The following is a 19195-nucleotide window of genomic DNA, read 5'->3' as shown; positions in this document are numbered from 1 at the left end:
TATGCTGAGCGTGAAGCCTACTTAAGATTCTCTCCCTCCCCCTCTCCCCCTCTTCCCTGCTCACACATGCTCGCCCTCTCTCTCTCTAAAATGAAAAACATCCCCCACCCAAAAAAAACCCTCCTGGATTTTGGTGATCGATGCACAACATTAAAATGAAACAACAAAACCCTACACTTAATTTTTTTTAAAGGAAAAATAGGTTTTTTCTTGAGAGCTGGATGCTCCTGAATTGAGAACATAGGTAGAGTACTTGCCCTAGTAAGTGAACATGCTGTGACTCCAGTTGGGGGCCCTGCACCTGCTGTGGATCTCTACTGATGAGAGTCAGTCCCCAGGAGGGGAGTCAAGCATTTGCCTGCTAAATTGTACTAAAATTTCTGGTACCTCTGAAAATTGTGCTCAGAGGACCTCACGGGGATTTGCCCACTGTGGAAGTCCTGCTCTATTTTCTTTTTTAAAAAAAAATTTTTAATGTTTGTTTATTTTTGAGAGACACACACACAACATAAGCAGGGGAAGGGTATAGAGAGAGGGAGACACAGAATCCGAAGCAGGCTCCAGGCTCTGAGCTGTCAGCACAGAGCCCAACATGGGGTTCAAACCCATGAACCGCAAGATCATGCCCTGAGTTGAAGTCGGACATTCAACTGACTGAGCCACCCAGGCAACCTCCCTCCTTTTTTTTTTTTTTTTTTATTTTTGTCCTGCTCTATTTTCAATGAAGTAAGGACCCAGAGCTTACTGATTGACTTATCAAACTTTGAGAGCTCATCTGGTTCAGAGCACATTCATATACAGATTTTTTGAGTGATTTGGATAAAAATCCAGAATATCACCTTGTTCAGGGAGGGTGTCTAAGGGGGAAATACTACACTTTTCCAAATGACAAGCTTTAAATGTGCTTTCTTCCTTAGGCAATCCTGGAGAACAACCTCCCCTCTGAAATTGCTAGCAAGATCAACCTTGTGGACCTAGCAGGCAGGTAATTAGGATTTCAGAGCCAAGGGGAATTAATCCCTTGACCTTGTTCTTGCCCATTTTACAGGGAATAAACTTGTTCCGCCTTTTCTACATATCAGTCATCCTGAGAAAATTACAAAAGAAACAAATTGTTGAATGCCATGTTAAGAAATTATAGTTTTCTAGGGGCTGCAAAATCTTCGATGTCAGGGGTTCTAAATCTTAGCTGCTTATTAACATCACCTGGGGCCTTTAAAAAATTCTCAGTGCCTGGGTTTCACCTCTGATCAAATAAATAGCATTATTAGTGGGACCAGAGGCAGTGCAGACGTCAGTAGTTTTTGAAGCTGCCCAGGTGATTCTAGTGTATAGTCAAGATGAAAAACCACTGCTCTAAGTGGAAGTAACCAGTTTAGTACACTTTTTTTCTTTGACTTAATATTGGTTTCATGCAGCCTATCATTACTGGAAAAAAAAAAAAAAGAAAGCAAGCTTATAAAAATACCATAGCATAGAGGAGAAGATACGACCTTCTAAGTATTAGAAGAAAGCATGGATTGTAGTCACATGTATATTCAGAGAGAAGAAAGTCTTCTTTCTTCTGTGGTCACACACAAAAGTGTGAGATGAGATAAAGCAAATTTTCTTATTTTAAAACTGTTAATTTATTACTATGGTACATCATTCCCTTAAAAATGAAGTGTTGTCTCTGTCAGCTGCAACTCTGGCATTTTGGGAGAAAAAAATGAAATGCTCTCTGAAAGAAACTATATCAGGCACCTGGAAGTGTGAATCTTCAATATTTCCCATTGACTTAAAAAAGAAATTTAAAACAATTGACAGATAACGGCCCAGATACCATAAAGCCATTAATAGGTGAAATTAAAACAGAGATTGGGCAGATGTGAGTATATGAAAAATCTATGCTAATATCATTACTGTAAACGAGCATTAGTTAGCTGAAAGTGCTCTGGCAGCCAAAATAAAAATGTAATGAATTATTTGATTTCTATTGCCTGAGAAGTGGAAGAATGCCAGTTGGTTACAAGATGGTAATACTTTTTCGGGCACTGAATTCTAAAAAGAATTTATCATGTGGGCTTCTTACATAATGTACAACATAATGGATAGTGTCTTTCAGCACTATTATAAGGACAGTGTCTTCCTGTTTGTATTTCTTCTTCTTTTCATTGATTATTTAGTGAAAGAGCAGATCCCAGTTACTGTAAGGACCGGATTACTGAAGGAGCCAATATCAACAAGTCTCTTGTGACTCTGGGAATTGTCATCTCCACTTTAGGTATTTTGCTGATAGACTGGATCATCAGAGTGGGAGGGAGACTTTGGAAAATAACTCCTATGTTTTCATCTTGTCAAGCTGGGATAGACATTTACAAGGTTCTTTTTTTTTTTTTTTTTTTTTTTTTAATGAAGGAAGGAGTATTTTAATGTTTATTTATTTTGGGGACAGAGAGAGACAGAGCATGAACGGGGGAGGGGCAGAGAGAGGGAGACACAGAATCGGAAACAGGCTCCAGGCTCTGAGCCATCAGCCCAGAGCCTGACGTGGGGCTCGAACTCACGGACCGCGAGATCGTGACCTGGCTGAAGTCGGACGCTTAACCGACTGCGCCACCCAGGCGCCCCACAAGGTTCTTTTTTTATAAACTTAGCTTCTGGGTGAATATCATAAAAATTGATACTTGTCTGTGATTGAGAACACTATGGTCATCCTCCCATCCCTCTCGTTTCAAAAAGAGAGGAGACTGAAATATCATGTGACTCAGATACTCCATGTCATGAGTCCAAAGTCTAATTCAGGGTTCAAACTTGTAGCATCCTATCATATGCAGAGAGGGATTAGGAAGTGTGATACTTAAATTTGTGTTCTCCAACCATTGTTTTACTGCGTGTGTTTCATGATTCCTTTTTCCCTCCACTTTTATTATTTTTTTGTCTTTAAAGCCCAGAATTCTCAAGCATTCAGCAGCTGCCAGAGCCTCAACAGTGCAGCCAGTGATGGTGGTGACAGTGGGATCCCTAGCTCTCCTTCTGGGACAAGCAGTGGAGGGGGGCCCTCTCGGAGGCAGTCTTATATCCCATACCGGGACTCCGTGTTGACCTGGCTGCTGAAGGACAGCCTTGGCGGCAACTCCAAAACTATCATGGTTGCCAGTGAGTGGGATGCTGGAGCTGGTTCTGTGTTGGGACTGGTACTCTGCCTCAGAGAAGGGGCCATGACCACCTGCTTCATTAAGGGTCTCATAATACAGCATGGACGATAGCAGTAAGGCAAGTGGTTACAGGCTGGGTCGGAAGGGCTTGGCGTCGTTTTTAACTTTCTCCTTCTACCTCAGCTGTGTCTCCTGCACATACTAGCTACAGTGAGACCATGAGCACACTGAGATATGCATCTAATGCCAAACACATCGTCAACAAGCCTCGGGTAAATGAGGTGAGACCTTTATTTGAAGTCCTGGTTTGGTATTGTTTACATTAAGTTCTTTTATTCTCTCACTGATTTCTTTCTCCTTACAGTCACCTCAACTTGCCTGACCTTCTTCTCCAAATAAAGAAAGAGTGAAATTCTTTGTTTCAGAGTCATACCCTTCTCCCGTATCTTTACTGACTCCATTTCAGTTGCCTTTTTGAATAGTTTATTTTAGATACTTCTCTGAGGCCATCCCTGGTGTACCACTGCCACCTTAAGGGAGATCATTTAAAAGTTTCTGTGTTTATTGCTTTTATTTTGAGTTTATGTTGATATATGCTTCTGTTTTATATCTTTTCTTTTTCTTTTTTTTTTTTTAAGTTTATTTATTTTGAGAGAGACAGAGACAGTGTGAGTGGTGGAGGGGCAGATAGAGAGGGAGACAGAGAATCCCAAGCAGGCTCTGTACTATCATTGTGGAGCCTGACAAGGGGACTGTCCCCATGAAACCACAAGGTTTCATAATCTGAGCTGAAACCAGGAGTTGGACGCTTGACCAACCGAGCCACCCAGGCACCCCTGTTTTCTTTCTTTTCTATGCAAACTGCAGTGATTTCTCTGTTTCGGGCTAAAAGGGGCTTGTAAGGAATTTAATAGTTTTGAAAGTTGACTAATAATGAAAAATTCCTTATCTTTGCAGTTTCAGTGAAAAGTTTCAGGGCAGGAATCATAAACTGGTGGCTAGACCTTTATAGCCCATTTATGAACTGTTTTAGAAGGCAATGTAATTAAGTAGGTACTAAATTCAGTCACACTATAGGAAGGCCAACATCTACCACCTATTTGTGCTGCTTTTTGGGTTACCTGTCAACCTCCTGCTCAAGGACACTGATTCTCATACTTTATCAGAATCAACTCCTTGAGGGTTGGTTAAACCACAACTGGGCTCTGCCTCTCAAGAGTTTCTGATTCGGTAGGTGTTGGTGGGGGGCAGAATTTGCATTTCTAACAAGTTTTTAGGTAAAGTTGATAGGGTTCTGGGATCATACTTTGAGAAGACTGCCTCAGAAGTTACTCCACAGGAGTAAACCACTTTTTCCGAACTAATTCTCTGTTTTATTTTAAAGCTGGTTGAGGCCTGATATCAATCAGTGGTGACCAAGTTTTTTATGTTTCAGGATGCCAATATAAAACTGATCCGAGAACTCAGGGAGGAGATCAGAAGACTAAAAGCCATGCTGTTGAGCTTCGAACTGGTATTCAGGCAATCGGAACTTTTCTGTACACAAAACCTGCTTTTCTTCTGCATGGAAGCTGAGCTCTGCTGCATTTTGTGTTTTCGCTTAAGTGACACTTGTAGAACAGAGTCAGGAGCAAAGACAGGACTTAGATTACTCTGATTACCTGAGTAGTTTCGGATGGGGTGGGCATCATCAATATATCATCTTTGCTGTCCGAAGGGCAATTGCCTGAATGGCTGTTATTCTGTGTGTAGGAGGATTAAGAGAATGGGCCCCTCCAGAAGAATTTCTTTGAATTTTCCTCCTTTGTACCAAATTGATCCCCAATATTTAAGCTTCTGATTTGTTTCTGATTTTAATGATAAGGTCGTTTTTTTTTTTTTTTAATCTGCCCTTCTTTTCCTTCATAAGAGTAAGGGTGAGACCCATGAAGCACATCTTTCTCTTTGTGCAGAGAAACTTCAGTTCATTGAATGAGGAAAAGGATGAGAATCTGAAGGAGCTGGTTCTCCAAAATGAATTGAAGGTGGGTTTGTTGGGTGGACTCATTTGTGGTTTATATCACCCTGGTAGTGGGTCTCATCTCCTCCCATTATTCCTCAGACGGAGAGGTTCTATCTAGTTTAGAGACAGTTGTCTCCATTGAGCCTTGAGTGGGGAGTGTGTTTGCCTTAGGGGATGGTGACTGGCTTTCTTTGTTTTGTTCTCTTAGGGGTTCATGATAACTTCCTTTGGATAGGGACAGTAGCCTAGAAAAAAAAAAATATTTTCCAGTCAAAAAATCAACTAACTGACATGTATTCATTGAGTACCAAATAGGTGCTCAGCATGATGCTTCCAGAGATACAAAGAAGTTCCTTCCCTCAAGTGGCTTGCAGTCTAGTTGGAAACACACTTAGAGAATGGTTAAATGAAATGAACTATACGAGTTATATGAAAAGAGCTTAGGGAAGGAAGAAATCAATATGGCTTGGAATTTTCAGTGCAGGCATCACAACACTGGAAGCTAGAGAAGTTGAACTAGACCTTGAAAGATCAGTGGATTGAGTTAGATAGGGAGAAAGGGGTACGACATTTTGGGTGAGGGTGGGATAACATAAGAAAAGCCATGGAACCAAAAGAATGAACTGGTGTGGGAGGCCACGTGGAAGCACAGAGTGTGAGGAAGACTGAGCTGGCGAGAATAGGTGCTCATGGAAGAAAGTAGTGGAGGTAATGTTAGGGCCAGTTTAGGAGGTTTGAATTTGACATACACAGGATTAATCATGGCTTCTTGAACCAGGTTGGGTGACATAATAATGGAGTCTATTGGTGACATTTAATATGACAGTTGTATGTAGGACTAATTGAAGAGAGGGAAGACTGGAAGCAGACCAACCAGGAAAGAGACTGATTTTGTGACCCTGTGAACGTGAGGACAAGACATGTGGGGAGGTTAGGTTGCATGGTGATTCCTGGAGACATTTGTGAGGAAGAAATGGCAGGCATTGTTTGGCGACAGGTTTGATTTAGATACCACAACCAAATGTCCCAATTCCTGGTATTCTGTCGCCTCATCCTTATTATCCATTATAAAGTATCCTGGCTATGTCAATATTTTGTTACCCAGACTAAACTTTAGGACTACATCACGCATCCAGATATCTCTCAAAAATTCTGTGTTTAAATATATGTTCTGATTTTTGGTTCAGAAAATACCACCCCTGTGTATATAAGAGATGAAGTACAGAGTCAAAATCACTCCGTTATACATCCTGGCAGACCTGGACTCGAATCTGCCACTTGCTGGCCTTCTGACCTTAGGCTTTGTAGGGGTAGGTGATGAAAGCCAGCCAGAAGGGGTACTTCCAGTTACCTGAGCCAGGCTGGCTAAACTGTAAGCCACAGTGCACTGCTGCTCACCTCTGCTGGGTCCTAATCCAACCCAGCTCTTCGCAGTACCTGGTAGTTTCACTCTTTGCAGACTTCAACTCAATGATTATAATGTTAAAAATGACATTTCTAGGGTACATAAAACACTTGTACCTAAACTTGGCATACTTTGTTTTTTCTCACGTTCTCTGTTTATGAAAAGTACTTAGCTGAATCCAGGTCCTTTTCCTGGGCTTCCTCAGTTCTTCCATTCCCAGGATAACTTTTCTGCCTGGACATTAATTTCCACCAAAAGAAGAAAAAAAAGCACCTTATACTCAACATTGTTCATTCACGTTCCCCAAATGGCCTTAGCTTAAGGCCTGTAATTTGCTATATTATATATATTTAAACTCTGTTCCTGATATATAGTAAGCCCTTCGTATTTTATTGTTGTTATTACATGTTCTTTTAGACCAGTTTCTTAGTCTTCTTTCTACCTGAGGAGATTCATCTTGATGCTTTGTGTATCTTTGAGCCTGATACAAGCTTATATTAGGATTTGAGGTTCTACACCTTGAGAAAGAAGTGTTAGGTCATAAAAGGATTCCCAGTATGGATCACATAGAAGAAGGATGGGGAAAGGGGAGTTGTAAACATACATGTATGAATAACATCTTAAATAATAAAACAAAATAACATTTATGGCATTTTTTCGAGTTATAAAAACAATACATGTTTGTTGAAGAAAACTTTAAGAATACCCTTTACTGAGGGAGTTTGTAAAAGTAACTCTTGCTTATTGAAGAAATTTTGGAAACAGCTCACATAGGAGGTGCAAGGGCCTATGTGGAACTTTGAATAGTAAGAGTGAAGAAGGTGAGGAAGGAATGCCATGAGGAATCAGAGCAGGATGACTTCTGACCTTATGTCTGCTCCGTGGACCGTTGGGCGTCTAAAAATGCCTCCTGTCTCTCTGCAGATAGACCAGCTGACTAAAGACTGGACCCGGAAGTGGAATGAGTGGAAGGCCCTCCTGGAGCATTACAGGGTGGATATCAACAGGAGGCGGGCTGGAGTGGTCATTGACTCCAGTCTGCCACACCTGATGGCCTTGGAGGATGATGTACTCAGCACAGGAGTCGTGCTGTATCACCTCAAGGTGAGCAGGCTGGTGCATTGCCTCCTTCCCTGAGCCACTGGCTCCAGAGTCAAGGAGGGAGAAGCCAAATGCAGTAGCCGTGCATCTACGAATTGAGTCAGATGCCACAGAGCTGTGTTTAGGTTTGCCCTCTGGAAAATGGGCTAGCCAGCCAAGGGTGATTGATTTGTTTGCTTTTGTATGATTAGAGCAGAAAACTGGGAATCAGAACAATTATTTGTTTTTCTCTGGCTGCTACTATTGCTCTTATATAACTTACTTTTGTTCTCTGTGATTAATTTCATCATTTTAAAGTAAGAATGATGCTGCTTGTATTCCTTTTCTGGCTTCCGGAAGCACGGAAGTGCAGGCATGGAGGTAAAATCCTAACCTTGAAAAGCGGTTAGCACTCCTGAGCTCTGCACATACAAGCTGCTCACAGACAGCTTTCAGAGGCTAAAGAGGGACTCAAGATCTGAAACAGTTTCCTTCTCATATCTCCCCACTCCTCAACCTCCTGCTTCTCATTACTAGGTTTACCAGGGAAAGAAGAGAGGCAAATGAAAGTAGATATAGATGGCTTAAAGAAAGCATGAGGGATGTGGCACCTGGGTGGCTCGGTTGGTTGAGCATGCCACTCTGGATTTCAGCTCGGGTCATGATCTTGCGGTTTGTGGGTTCGAGCTCCACAACGGGCTCTGCACTGACAGCGCAGAACCTGCTTGGGATTCTCTCTGTCCCTTTCTGTCTGTCCCTCCCCAGCACGCTCTAAGTAGATAAAGAAAGAAAGAAAGAAAGAAAGAAAGAAAGAAAGAAAGAAAGAAAGAAAGAAAGAAAGAAAAAGAAAGAGAGAAAGAGAAAGAAAAAGGAAAGAAAGAAAGGAAAAGAAAGAAAGAAAGAAAGAAAGAAAGAAAGAGAAAGAAGAAAGAAAGAGAAAGAGGGGCGCCTGGGTGGCGCAGTCGGTTAAGCATCCGACTTCAGCCAGGTCACGATCTCGCGGTCCGTGAGTTCGAGCCCCGCGTCAGGCTCTGGACTGATGGCTCAGAGCCTGGAGCCTGTTTCCGATTCTGTGTCTCCCTCTCTCTCTGCCCCTCCCCTGTTCATGCTCTGTCTCTCTCTGTCCCAAAAATAAATAAACGTTGAAAAAAAAAAAAAATTAAAAAAGAAAGAGAAAGAAAGAAAGAAAGAAAGAAAGAAAGAAAGAAAGAAAGAAAGAAAGGAAAAGAAAGAAAGAAAGAGAAAGAAAGAAAGAAAGAAAGAAAGAAAGAAAGAAAGAAAGAAAGAAAGAAAGAAAGAAAGAAAAGCAAGCAAGCGTGAGGAAGACCCCAGAGCGCTGGTGGGCCAGCAGGGTGGGGCAGGGCAGGGCACAACATGCAGCCATCTGGAACAGTGGAACAAACTCCTGCCTTCCAAGAAGGATCTGGATCACCTGGTTTTTGTCACATGGAAGCAGGTCCTCATTTCTAAATGAAGCATTTTGAGATGTAGTGCCCAATGGTAGTCATTCATACCCTGTCCTCATCAAAAGTATTTGTCCTCCTATAAAAGGACATTCCCTGTGGATGACAGAACATACTGTATGTGGCCAAAATCCCTACGCTCACTGAAAATCCAGTCTTCATTCTCCTAATTGTCCCCAGCTGCCGTTTGAAAGGAACAGGGTTTATGAGGGGTATGTAACACTGCTCTCATCCCTGGAGAAATCAGGCTCCTAACACTGCAGTGTATATGGTAGCAAAATGTTAGCAAAGCTCATCCTGTTTAGAAAGTCTGTGTTCTTAGGATAAGCCCTCAGGGAAGTTGTCAGAGACTGAGCCTCTCAGAAAGTTAAAGTAGCTTATTTTCCGACACACAGAGTATAAATTAGCTCTGTGAAAATGCCTCAGGCAGAAGCTGTTACCTAAATAACAGATCTGAATACCAAAGGCTGTCTATCAATCCTTCTATTAGAACCATAGGGAGAGGTTGGAGGTCAGGAAGAGACCAGTGGATTAAAATGGTTAATATTTGAATAGAAATGATCTGATGTATTGAGTGGATGTGGAGTGAGCAGGTGAAGCTAGACGTCATGTGGTAGAGCTAAGTGTGGCAGCAGAGGGTTAAAGGACATGACTCAGATTGAATCAGAGAGGAGAGGTGAGCACAGGCCTCATCTGAATGTTGGGAGCGCTGGTTTTCAGTGTGGGGTCTGTGCACACTGAGGGTGGTGCCCCCTCCTAGATGCATTCCCAGTGAACCTGGGGGGTGAGGTTTTAGTCTAGTTCTAATCCTGGCATTTCTGCATTTTTTCCCTTTTTGTTGGTTTAGATCCTATTTTGGGTAATGGTATAGCAGTAATCACTCAAGATTCTCTGTATTTTTGTTTGCTTTCCTAACTTGGTTATAGACCTGTCACGAATCCCTAGCATTGCTCTGGAAGCTCTTTTCCCTTGGGTCACCTTGGGAAGTACCTTGGATGGACAGAGGGAAGGGTGGGTGGAGCACAGGTTACTGGTATCCTGGACTTCATCCTCATGCTGTTCACTCTCCCTGCATAAAGAAACAGAGGGGGCAGCAAGCACAGCTATCATCTCAGTCCTTGTTAAATGAGATGCCTTTGTGTTTTTCTTGGTAGTTTCTTTCCTGTAGATGTAGAAGTTGTGATATACTGTGAGGAATGCATTTCATCATCAGGACTGACCCTGAACCCAAGGGGTCCTGACCCCTTTTCCTCGATTTTGTTTGATGGTATTTGTGGAGGCCAGCATCCATTTGTTTGTGTGGCTGAGCAGGAAAGGCTGGGCTCTGGCTGTCTGGGGGTGGTGGGAAGCACAGTGAGGCCAGAGTCTCATTCATTGCTTCTAGGAAGCTGCCTTCTCACCAGCTATTTTTGGGGAGCTGCAGGGACATCCCCCTTCTGGCTGCTGACAGTGAAAACAGGTGGGAAACTCTCTGGTCACTTCCAGTTACGAGGGAGGTGGTATGGTGAGGCTGGACAAGCATGGGCTCAGGCCCAGAGAGACCTCAATTCTAGCCATGGCTCTCCTATTTAAATTTTTTTTTTCTAATAAATTTTTTTAAAGTTTATTTATTTATTTTGAGAGAGAAACAGTATAAATGGAGGAGGGGCAGAAAGAGAGCGAGACAGAGAATCCCAAGCAGGCTCTGCACAGTCAGCTTGGAGCCTGATGTGGGGCTTGAACTCATGAAACCGTGAGATCATAACGTGAGCCAAAACCAGGAGTCAGACATGCTTAACCAACTGAGCCACCCAGGTGCCTCTTAAAATATTTTTAATGTTTATTTATTTTTGAGAGAGAAAAAGACAGAAAGACAGAGAGCAAGCACAAGTTGGGGGAGGGGGAGAGAAAGAGGGAGATGCAGAACCCGAAGCAGGCTCCAGGCTCTGATCTGTCAGCACAGAGCCTGACGCAGGGCTCAAAAGTCAGACCACAAGATCATGACCTTTAACATTTAACCAACTCAGACGTTTAACCGATTGAATCACCCAGATGCCCCAGCTGTGGCTCTCCTATTTAGTGTATAGGCTCCCTGAGCAACTTTCCCCATCAGCTTCAGATTCCTTATATATGAAAGGGGGATAATGAGTATATTTTAGGTTGCTCAAGGATTAAATAAGAGATGTCTGTAAAGCACTCACTGCAATGCCTGGGACATAGTGGATGGTTATTCAATACCTGATAAATATGTATCTAAACTCAGCATCCTTGTTGTCATAGTGCTGCCTTCTACAAACAGAGCTATGTGTTCTTAAAAGAATTGCTATAATCCAAGGGCCAAAAGGCCCTGTTTTCTACTAACCCAGTAATTCGTTTATGCTAACTCCTTTTTCCCCTCCTTGCACTCTCTTCTAGTGCTTTTTGATTCTAGACATGCTTTTCTCCCATTTGTGCTTTACCCTTCTTAAAATCTGGTATCTCTCAAACTTCATTTGTGGACCAAGAAGTTAAAAATCTTGTGCTCCATACAGCTTCGTAAAATACGTGTCTCTTGGACACTAAATGGACCAAACTTGGACCACACCAACCTTAGTCCCTAGAGAAAAGCTCTGCCTTTGTGCCCTCTTCCTCGGACTGGAGAATATCTGACCAACAGCCATGACTGTTCCCTAACATTAGGCCATGGGACAGAAAGGAGTTTGTCAACACTAGTTGACTTTGCAAAGAGCTGGTGCTGCTTTTTTCTGTATGTTTTTGCCCCTGCCTTCTCAGGAGCTTTCTGGGCTGCTGTGGGTGGGCAGAGCAGTCAGAACAACCTGGACCAAAGTTGAGAAGTGTGTGGGAAAGGCCGGGGTTGGCATGGGAAGACAGTGATAACACTCCACCGGGTGGGTTCTGCTTTGGGGGCAAGCTGTGTCCCTTTTTTATTCTCATTTAAAGGGCTTTGTTTTTCCTTTTAGGAGGGGACAACAAAAATAGGAAGGATTGACTCAGATCAGGAACAGGACATTGGTAAGTGATAGAGCATCTGGGTCTGACACTGTGATGGATACTCATGCCTGACTGGTCTCTTTCGAGGAACCTGATGATGCTCTGAGAGGAAGGAATCCTTGAGGATCAAGGGGCTATTACTCTTTTGTTGCTACATTGTGGTGGTTGTTGTGTGTCAGGGACATGATAAGAGGAGATCCACACCAGGCGAGAATCCAGATCTGGGTGGTTCTTCCTCTCTTGTCATAATGTAAGATCTTCTAGATGTGGATTCTGATCTCACAGAAAGGGTGTTTCCCTGGGTTGTTTCCCCACCCACGTGACCCCCATCTCTTGTGTAGTTCTGCAGGGGCAGTGGATTGAGAGAGACCACTGCACTATCACGAGTGCCTGTGGGGTAGTCATTCTGCGGCCTGCCCAGGGGGCCCGCTGCACAGTCAATGGCCGGGAGGTCACTGCCTCCTGTCGTCTGACCCAAGGTAAGACTGTTTATAGCCCTGTTTATACCGGGATAAGTGATGAACTAGCTTCCTTCTCATGGGCCAAACCCATAGAACTCAGTGAAGCAGGCTTTAAACATGGGATACTCATCCTGTGCACCCAGAGATCTGAAGACCTGAAGATTTCCTAATAGCATCCTCTTCCCAAGCCCCCAATTCCAGGTCCCAAGGTGGAGAATGACTCTCTGAAATCTCTACCTGTGTTTGCTAGCTCTGTGTCCTTGGGAAAGTCTCTGGACATCAATTTTCTCATCTGTAAAATGGCAATAAGAGAATTGTTGTGAAGACTGAATGAGTTAATTTGCGTAATGTTCTTAACAGTATTCTTGTCACCTAGTAAATACTCATTATCACTATTACTACTATTATTAATCTGTTCAAATTCCATCTTTCCTTTGACTCTGAGCTTACATTCCCCCTCTTCCATGAAGCATTCCTTAACTAGTCCATGAGGAACTCATTTTGCTTTCCCTCAGAATAGCAGAACTCCTCCTGTTCATTTTGTTAGTTCAGTACATATGCTGTGGGATATCCAATGAATACATATCTTATTGACTCACCTAAGTTATAAGCTTGTTGGGGGCAGGACTTTGTTTCTCAGAAGGGCACCCTGCACATAATACATACGGAGAACGTGAGCTGTTGGTTCATTCTCCCCTGTCTCTGCCACAGGAGCAGTCATAACGCTGGGGAAAGCCCAGAAGTTCCGATTCAACCACCCAGCAGAGGCCGCTGTCCTGCGGCAGAGAAGGCAGGTTAGTGTGCTGTGTTTTCAAGGTGACTGCCAGCCGCCCTGCTCCTTTCAAGGGGACAAGTTTGAGCTTTATCTGGTTCTCTTGGGGTGGGGGTGGTGATAGCAACCTTACCGCGCTCATTCCTCGTTCCCAGGTCGGAGAGGTTGTCAGTGGCAATGGCTCTTTGGAATGGTTGGATTTGGACGGAGATGTCACTGCCTCCCGGTTGGGTCTCTGCCCTTTGCTTTGGAAGGAGAGGTGAGAAACTTGTGCTCATTTTGCTATGGAATCTACTGTTCTTACTTCTTAGTCTATTACAACATGGAGCAGGGAGGAAGTGAGTATAATAGCCAAGCTCTGAATGAGGCCTGGTCTCAACCGACTTCTGCAAGTGATGGGATGTTACTGAACTAGCTGCTTAGCTTCTAGTTGGCAGGGAAGCAGTCTTAGCCCTCATTCATTTCCTGTTTGTTATTACAACTTCCTTCATCACTGAAAGGAGTATATATAATCTGATGTTTCCTGTCGCCAGTTTCTTCTGTCAGCAAGATTTGAACGTGACATGTTTGTACATAACTTTGAGACTGCTTCTGAACTTACCTCCCCATGTGCCCCTTTAAATTCTGGCTGGCCTGTGTGTGAGGTCACAAGGTGTGTCAACTTTCAGGACTGTGGCTTCCTCTGAGTTTTTAAAGATAGTCTGTGACTGAGAATCCTTTCTTTTCTCAATACCTAAGGGTCCAGAACTACACATAAGAGGGTCAGGAACTCTCAGAACAATATGAAAATATCTTGGAGTTCTGCCCTCTCATACCCACTTCGCCTGCATTGTGATCGTGAAAACATGGAATCAAAGTTTTATATGTGATTGGTGGCCATTACTTTTCTTCTTCACAGTCCTTCTTCATCTATTTCTCCACAGAATCCCCTTCCCAGATCTACATGTCTCGTAGGTTTGATACTGTGAACAGTGGTATCCTTCTGGTCCTGTAAGCCAAAGTAGCCTCTTACTTGGGGATGTTCTGTAGAAAATGTCAGCAGGACACCCACTGCCTGTGAGACCACTGGTGTTGGGAGGCTGCCCAGCACTGAGGCCAGGGTTCCTGGGAGATTATGATGGCCAGTTCCCCTGGTTCCTTCTAGGGAATCTAGCTGCTCTTTTCTTAGGCCAGGAACATTTGCTGGCAGCTGATGAAAAGTCTTGGTCTGACACTGGTGGTGAGGGGTGTTGGATGTAGGGGCAGAGTGCTGGGATGCATGAATAGCAGGCAAGTCCTCACATGTGGGCTACTGAGGATGAAAGGACGAGGCACCAGAGTCTCAGGCAGGATGACTCCAGTGTTGCGTGACCGGGGGCTCTGTGGGGTGACAGGGAAGGTGGGAGAGGTGACACAGCTGGAACATATCAAGGCCAAGGATATCAAGGTAAGGAGCTGCTGGGGCTCTTGTTTCATGAGAGTACAGTCATGAGAGGAGGTCTTGTCTTAGGTAAGATTTCTACTGTGGGAAGACGCATTAGAGATCTGTCTTTCCCAGAGTTCAGAGATTTACAGAGAACAGCTCTGCAACTTAATAGCTGTGAGGTTGAAGAGTTATCTTGGAGTTGGGTAAAGCTCCTTGACATCCTGGAATTATGAAGTAAAAGCTTTGTGGCCTTAAGCAAGTTACTGAGTCTCTGAGCCTAGTCCCTCACCTCTAAGTAAGGATACTACCACCTGTCTCTGGGAGGTCCTCATGATAGGGTTTGAAAGAGCAAGTGCACGTGGAGAGCTCTGCCTTCTGCCTGGCACTCCCAGCCCCGCTGCTGAAGGCCCTTGTGCCGAGCTGCCCAGGTACATAATCTCCCTTTTGTTTTCCTGTCCTCCCACCTCATCTCAGCTGACCCATCCACCCTAGAGAACACTGGTCTTCTCCTGCCTTTTTTTTTTTTTAACTTTTATTTATTATTGAGAGACAGAGAGACACAGAACGCGAGCAGGGGAAGGTGGGGGTGGGGGGGGGAGACACAGAATCTGAAGTAGGCTCCAGGCTCCGAGCTGTCTGTCAGCACAGAGCCCGACGCAGGGCCCGAACCCGTGAACCATGAGATCATGACCTGAGCCGAAGTCTGACGCTTAACTGACTGAGCCACCTAGCTGCCCCCTTCTCCTGCCTTTTAAAGGCCTTCTCGGGCTCTCTAGCCCCAGGGGCACTGGTGTGACCTTTCAGTAACATCAAGAATGCACCCTTTCATTTGGAGAGGACAGAGAGGGATTGAAGAATCAAGGCCTCTCCCACTTGCTGCCTCCAGTCTTTAGCACCAGCTCCAGGAGTCCGTGGGCTGGGCTGGTCCTACGCAGCTACCATAGTCAGCATCTGTGTGCCAGCCCCTGGTGGAAGTGGGGTGGTATGGGCCTCAAGCCTGTGATTGGGCAGAGGGACCAGGGAGAGAACCCGTGAGAGAGAACACTGTATGTCGTCAGCTGGGCTCCCAGACTGTGTGTGTGGCTGTGTCTCCATAAGAGTCTCCTCTGCTCTGGTGGGCTTAGCTCCAGAGCCTCCCCTTGTCCTAGAATTTTCTTCTCTCATTTTTCTCTCTGGGGGAGCACTCACAGGGAGCCTGCAAAGGTGGAGCTGACTCCAGAGCCAGAGGGGATTGGTCAACCTGTCTCTTTTTATCCCTTGCAGCAGTGACCTGGACCAGAGAGGAGGAGTTTGTCTTTGAAAACTGTTTTTTTTTTTTTTTTTTTTTTTTTTTTTTTGCATTTTCCTCTTTGGAATTTTGGGGGCTTAACTTTAAGTGCTTAGAGCCTGGGAGACCCTGTCGCTGCTGCCACTGCCACTGTTGCCTTAGTGAGTACCCGCTGCTGCATTCTGCTGCAGAAGCTGTCAGGCCTCCAAGCAGCTGGGAGAGAGGGCGGGGGAGGGCGTGATGGAGTCCTGGCAGGCAGGTGACCAGGCAGCAGTGGGGAGATGCTGGAGCCACCTAAGATGAAGGGCAGTCATCTGACAGAGACAGAGGTCCTTGGCTGGCAGATAACTGAAGACTTGCCAGTAGTAATAAGCCCGGACATGTAACATAAGGTTGCTTCCCCCACTCCCCCACCCCCAACCTGCTTTCTGGGAACTTGACTGATGTGCTTAGCAGAGGAGCCATTTTTATTCTGATGGCGTGTGGCCATCTCAGGTGAATGTGCTGGGTCTATAGTGACCATCTCAGACAGCTTCCCTGTGCAGGTCTTGTTGGTGCATGAAGGAAGCTGCATTGGGTCAGCAGAAGCTAACTGGCTAGCTGCTGCTTCCCTAGGGGAAGGGTAGAGGGAACCCTCTTCTGTGGAGAAGCAAATTGTGAATCTGAGGGTTGTGAGACAGGCAGAGAAGGAAGCTGAATACTCTCTGGGGATTAAGAATAAAGGTACCTCCCCTGCTCCTTGCGTCTGATGGTCTGGACTTTAGCTGAGTTTGTCCAAGACCCTCTTATGGGCTCATGCTTGTAATTCAGCCATGTCTGTGGTCAGACAGATTTTGGAGCGGTAATCTAGCATGCATACAAACATATGTATAATCTGTTTCCCATTAGCACCTTTTCTCTTTGTGTGGTGTTAACTGGTTTTCTGTTCTAACTGCTGTCCTTAGCCTTTTGCCTCACATGTGAACAGAGTGCCTTTCCTCTTTCCTGTATATTCCACTGTGTGTATTTGGCCTTTTGCCCATAGTAGTCAGAGCCAGTCTCCCCCAGGACACACGCCCTCAAGTATCTGGGCCTGTCCCAGTTCTTGGGCCCATTGTAGATTGAGTCCCCTCCCAGACTCCTTCCCAGGGGGGAGATTGCCATCGTGTCACTTCGTACTCCCCCCCCCCCCCCGCCATCCATCCTTCACTCTCCTCTTAAGGCTGCATTAAGAAATCTTAATTTCTTCTAAGACAAAAGGCAGCAAACTAGTAAAGAACTAGATAGTTGGTTTGTGTTTTGTTGTTGTTATTTTTACCAGATAGTATTTTGGGGTTTGTGGGCCATACAGTCTCTGCCGCAGCTGCACAAGCAGCCTAGATATAAACACTCATAAACGAATGAGTGTTCCAATAACACTATTCACAAAGATAGGCAACAGACCACATTTGGTTCACAGGCTAGAATTTATGGACCTCTGCTTTGATATACCCTCTGTGATTTCATTCTTCTCTACAAAGTAGTAAATTTAAGCTGGATGAACCCCTCCCCCCCACCCCCCACCTCTGCCCAGAGCACTGCTCTGACTGTCTAATGTCAAGTCAGTAAATGGGCCTTGAGAGTCAGGGCATCCTTGGACTGGAATGAGTGCTAAGGACTGGCTAAGGGAGAGCAGATGCGGGCTCTTTTGTTAGCCTGTGGCAGCTCCCAAGCCCTTCTAGTCACTCCCTACTCCCTAGGGCCACCACCCTGGAATGCCCATGCAGTGGCTCTTTTAGAAATCTGAACGACAGAGGGGTGCCTGGTGGCTCAGCCGGTTGAGTGTCCAACTTTGGCTCACGTCACCATCTCACAGTTAGTGGGTTTGAGTCCCATGTTGGACTTTGCGCTGACAGCACGGTGTCTGCTTCCAAATTCTCTGTCTCCCTGTCTCTCTGCCCCTCCCTGACTCACACATGCACTCTCCCTCTCAAAAATAAACATTAAGAAGGAAGGAAGGCAGGCAGGAGGGAGGGAGGAAAAGAGAGACAAAGGGAGGAAGGAAGGAAGGAAGGAAGGAATGAATGAACCTGAATGACGGAGATGGGGAGACCCTGCAGAAACAGCATGTGAGGTCCTTGCATAGGAGGCCATGTGTGACCCTGGGAAAAGCCATGCAGGTAGAAGCTGTCAGTCTTCTGAAGAAGGCTGTGACGCATCCACGGCCACACAGGTACCTGAAGGCAGAATAAAGCATGACTGCAATCCAGAATTCTTTTTAAACTTTGTATTATGTATAATTCCAAATACACTACTAGTGATCAAGTCATGGCTAATCTTGTTTCGTTTATATCCCCACTCCCTTTCCACTTTCCCCTACTGTCCCCCACACTGGATTTGAACAAATCCCAATTTCACCAGTAAATACTTCAGTGTATATCTCCAAAGTTATGGTACAACCTGAAACTCATGAGCCCTATTCTTGGGCTCATTCACTGAGAATAGCCCTTGAGTGGAGACCAGCCCTCCTCTGGGTCTCAGTGCATATAAATCTCTTTCCTCTAGATTGGCTACCTTCTTCCTACTCCCATGTCACAGAGTGTTTCTGTTTCACAAAACAGAGATGCATGATGAACATGTAGGGGAGTTTCTATTCCCACAGTGGTTGTTGGAGCTTCTGCCTCTACTCTGTTTCCAGCACATTTTGAGCAGATACCTTTTATTCTTTTTTAAAGGCCAAAGCTCCTTGATTTAGCTAAAATGTTTTTGTTTTTTAAAGCTGCTTTACTTTCCTGGTTATTTTCCTTAACCAGAATGAACTTGTGTTTCTGGTAGACTCACAGTCTAAGGATATGCTAGTCTGAGGACCATTCTCCCCTCCTTCACTGTGACATCATGAGCTGCCTGTGACAGCGTGCCTGGGACAGTGTGTGTCTCAAGTTGCTAGAAGTTCAAAGCCCTCTCTGCCCTGTTGAATTCATGGCTCTCTCAGAAAAGCTTAGACTACCACTGGTTTGCCCTGAACTGGGCTTGCATTTCCCTTGGGTAACCCCGGCCCCTCTGTGATAGGAAAGTGCTGGAAGAGCAGAGCGACCAGGACCGCCAGCCACTGGGGGCTGGAGAGGCGCCCCACAGGGCCCCGATTCAGCACCAGCACTACGTGGGGGATTTGAGGCAGCGGATCCTAGCAGGACAGATTAGAGCCAGACAGGAACTGGAGTTCGACCAAGCACACCTCAGCCGGCAAATTAAAGACAGTAGGTGCCCACTGCTCA

General features: G+C 45.0%; 1 protein-coding gene and 1 long non-coding RNA gene across 14 annotated transcripts in view; one reads left to right on the top strand and one right to left on the bottom strand.

Annotated features, from left to right (window-relative positions):
• Positions 1 to 19195, top strand: part of STARD9 (StAR related lipid transfer domain containing 9) — a 121008-nt gene that overhangs the window by 72497 nt on the left and 29316 nt on the right. For 10 of the 13 annotated variants that reach the window (XM_045059474.1, XM_045059466.1, XM_045059465.1 and 7 more), the window contains 12 exons: positions 918 to 985; positions 2166 to 2263; positions 2929 to 3138; positions 3321 to 3418; positions 4573 to 4650; positions 5090 to 5161; positions 7469 to 7648; positions 12027 to 12078; positions 12399 to 12536; positions 13230 to 13312; positions 13446 to 13549; positions 18990 to 19177. In XM_045059474.1, the coding sequence (XP_044915409.1) occupies positions 918 to 985; positions 2166 to 2263; positions 2929 to 3138; positions 3321 to 3418; positions 4573 to 4650; positions 5090 to 5161; positions 7469 to 7648; positions 12027 to 12078; positions 12399 to 12536; positions 13230 to 13312; positions 13446 to 13549; positions 18990 to 19177 (1369 nt within the window). The other 3 variants (XM_045059467.1, XM_045059471.1, XM_045059472.1) reach the window with 3 other exon arrangements.
• On the bottom strand, positions 3413 to 18215 carry LOC123385969. The gene is made up of 6 exons (XR_006599297.1): positions 18011 to 18215; positions 13424 to 13535; positions 13118 to 13167; positions 12756 to 12810; positions 6661 to 6778; positions 3413 to 5384 (listed from the first exon to the last, which is right to left on the bottom strand). It is a non-coding gene; the product is annotated as an uncharacterized LOC123385969 (long non-coding RNA).

This window comes from Felis catus, chromosome B3 (genome assembly GCF_018350175.1).
Source record: "Felis catus isolate Fca126 chromosome B3, F.catus_Fca126_mat1.0, whole genome shotgun sequence".
Lineage (NCBI taxonomy): Eukaryota > Metazoa > Chordata > Mammalia > Carnivora > Felidae > Felis > Felis catus.
This window is presented reverse-complemented; position numbering and strand designations above follow the sequence as displayed.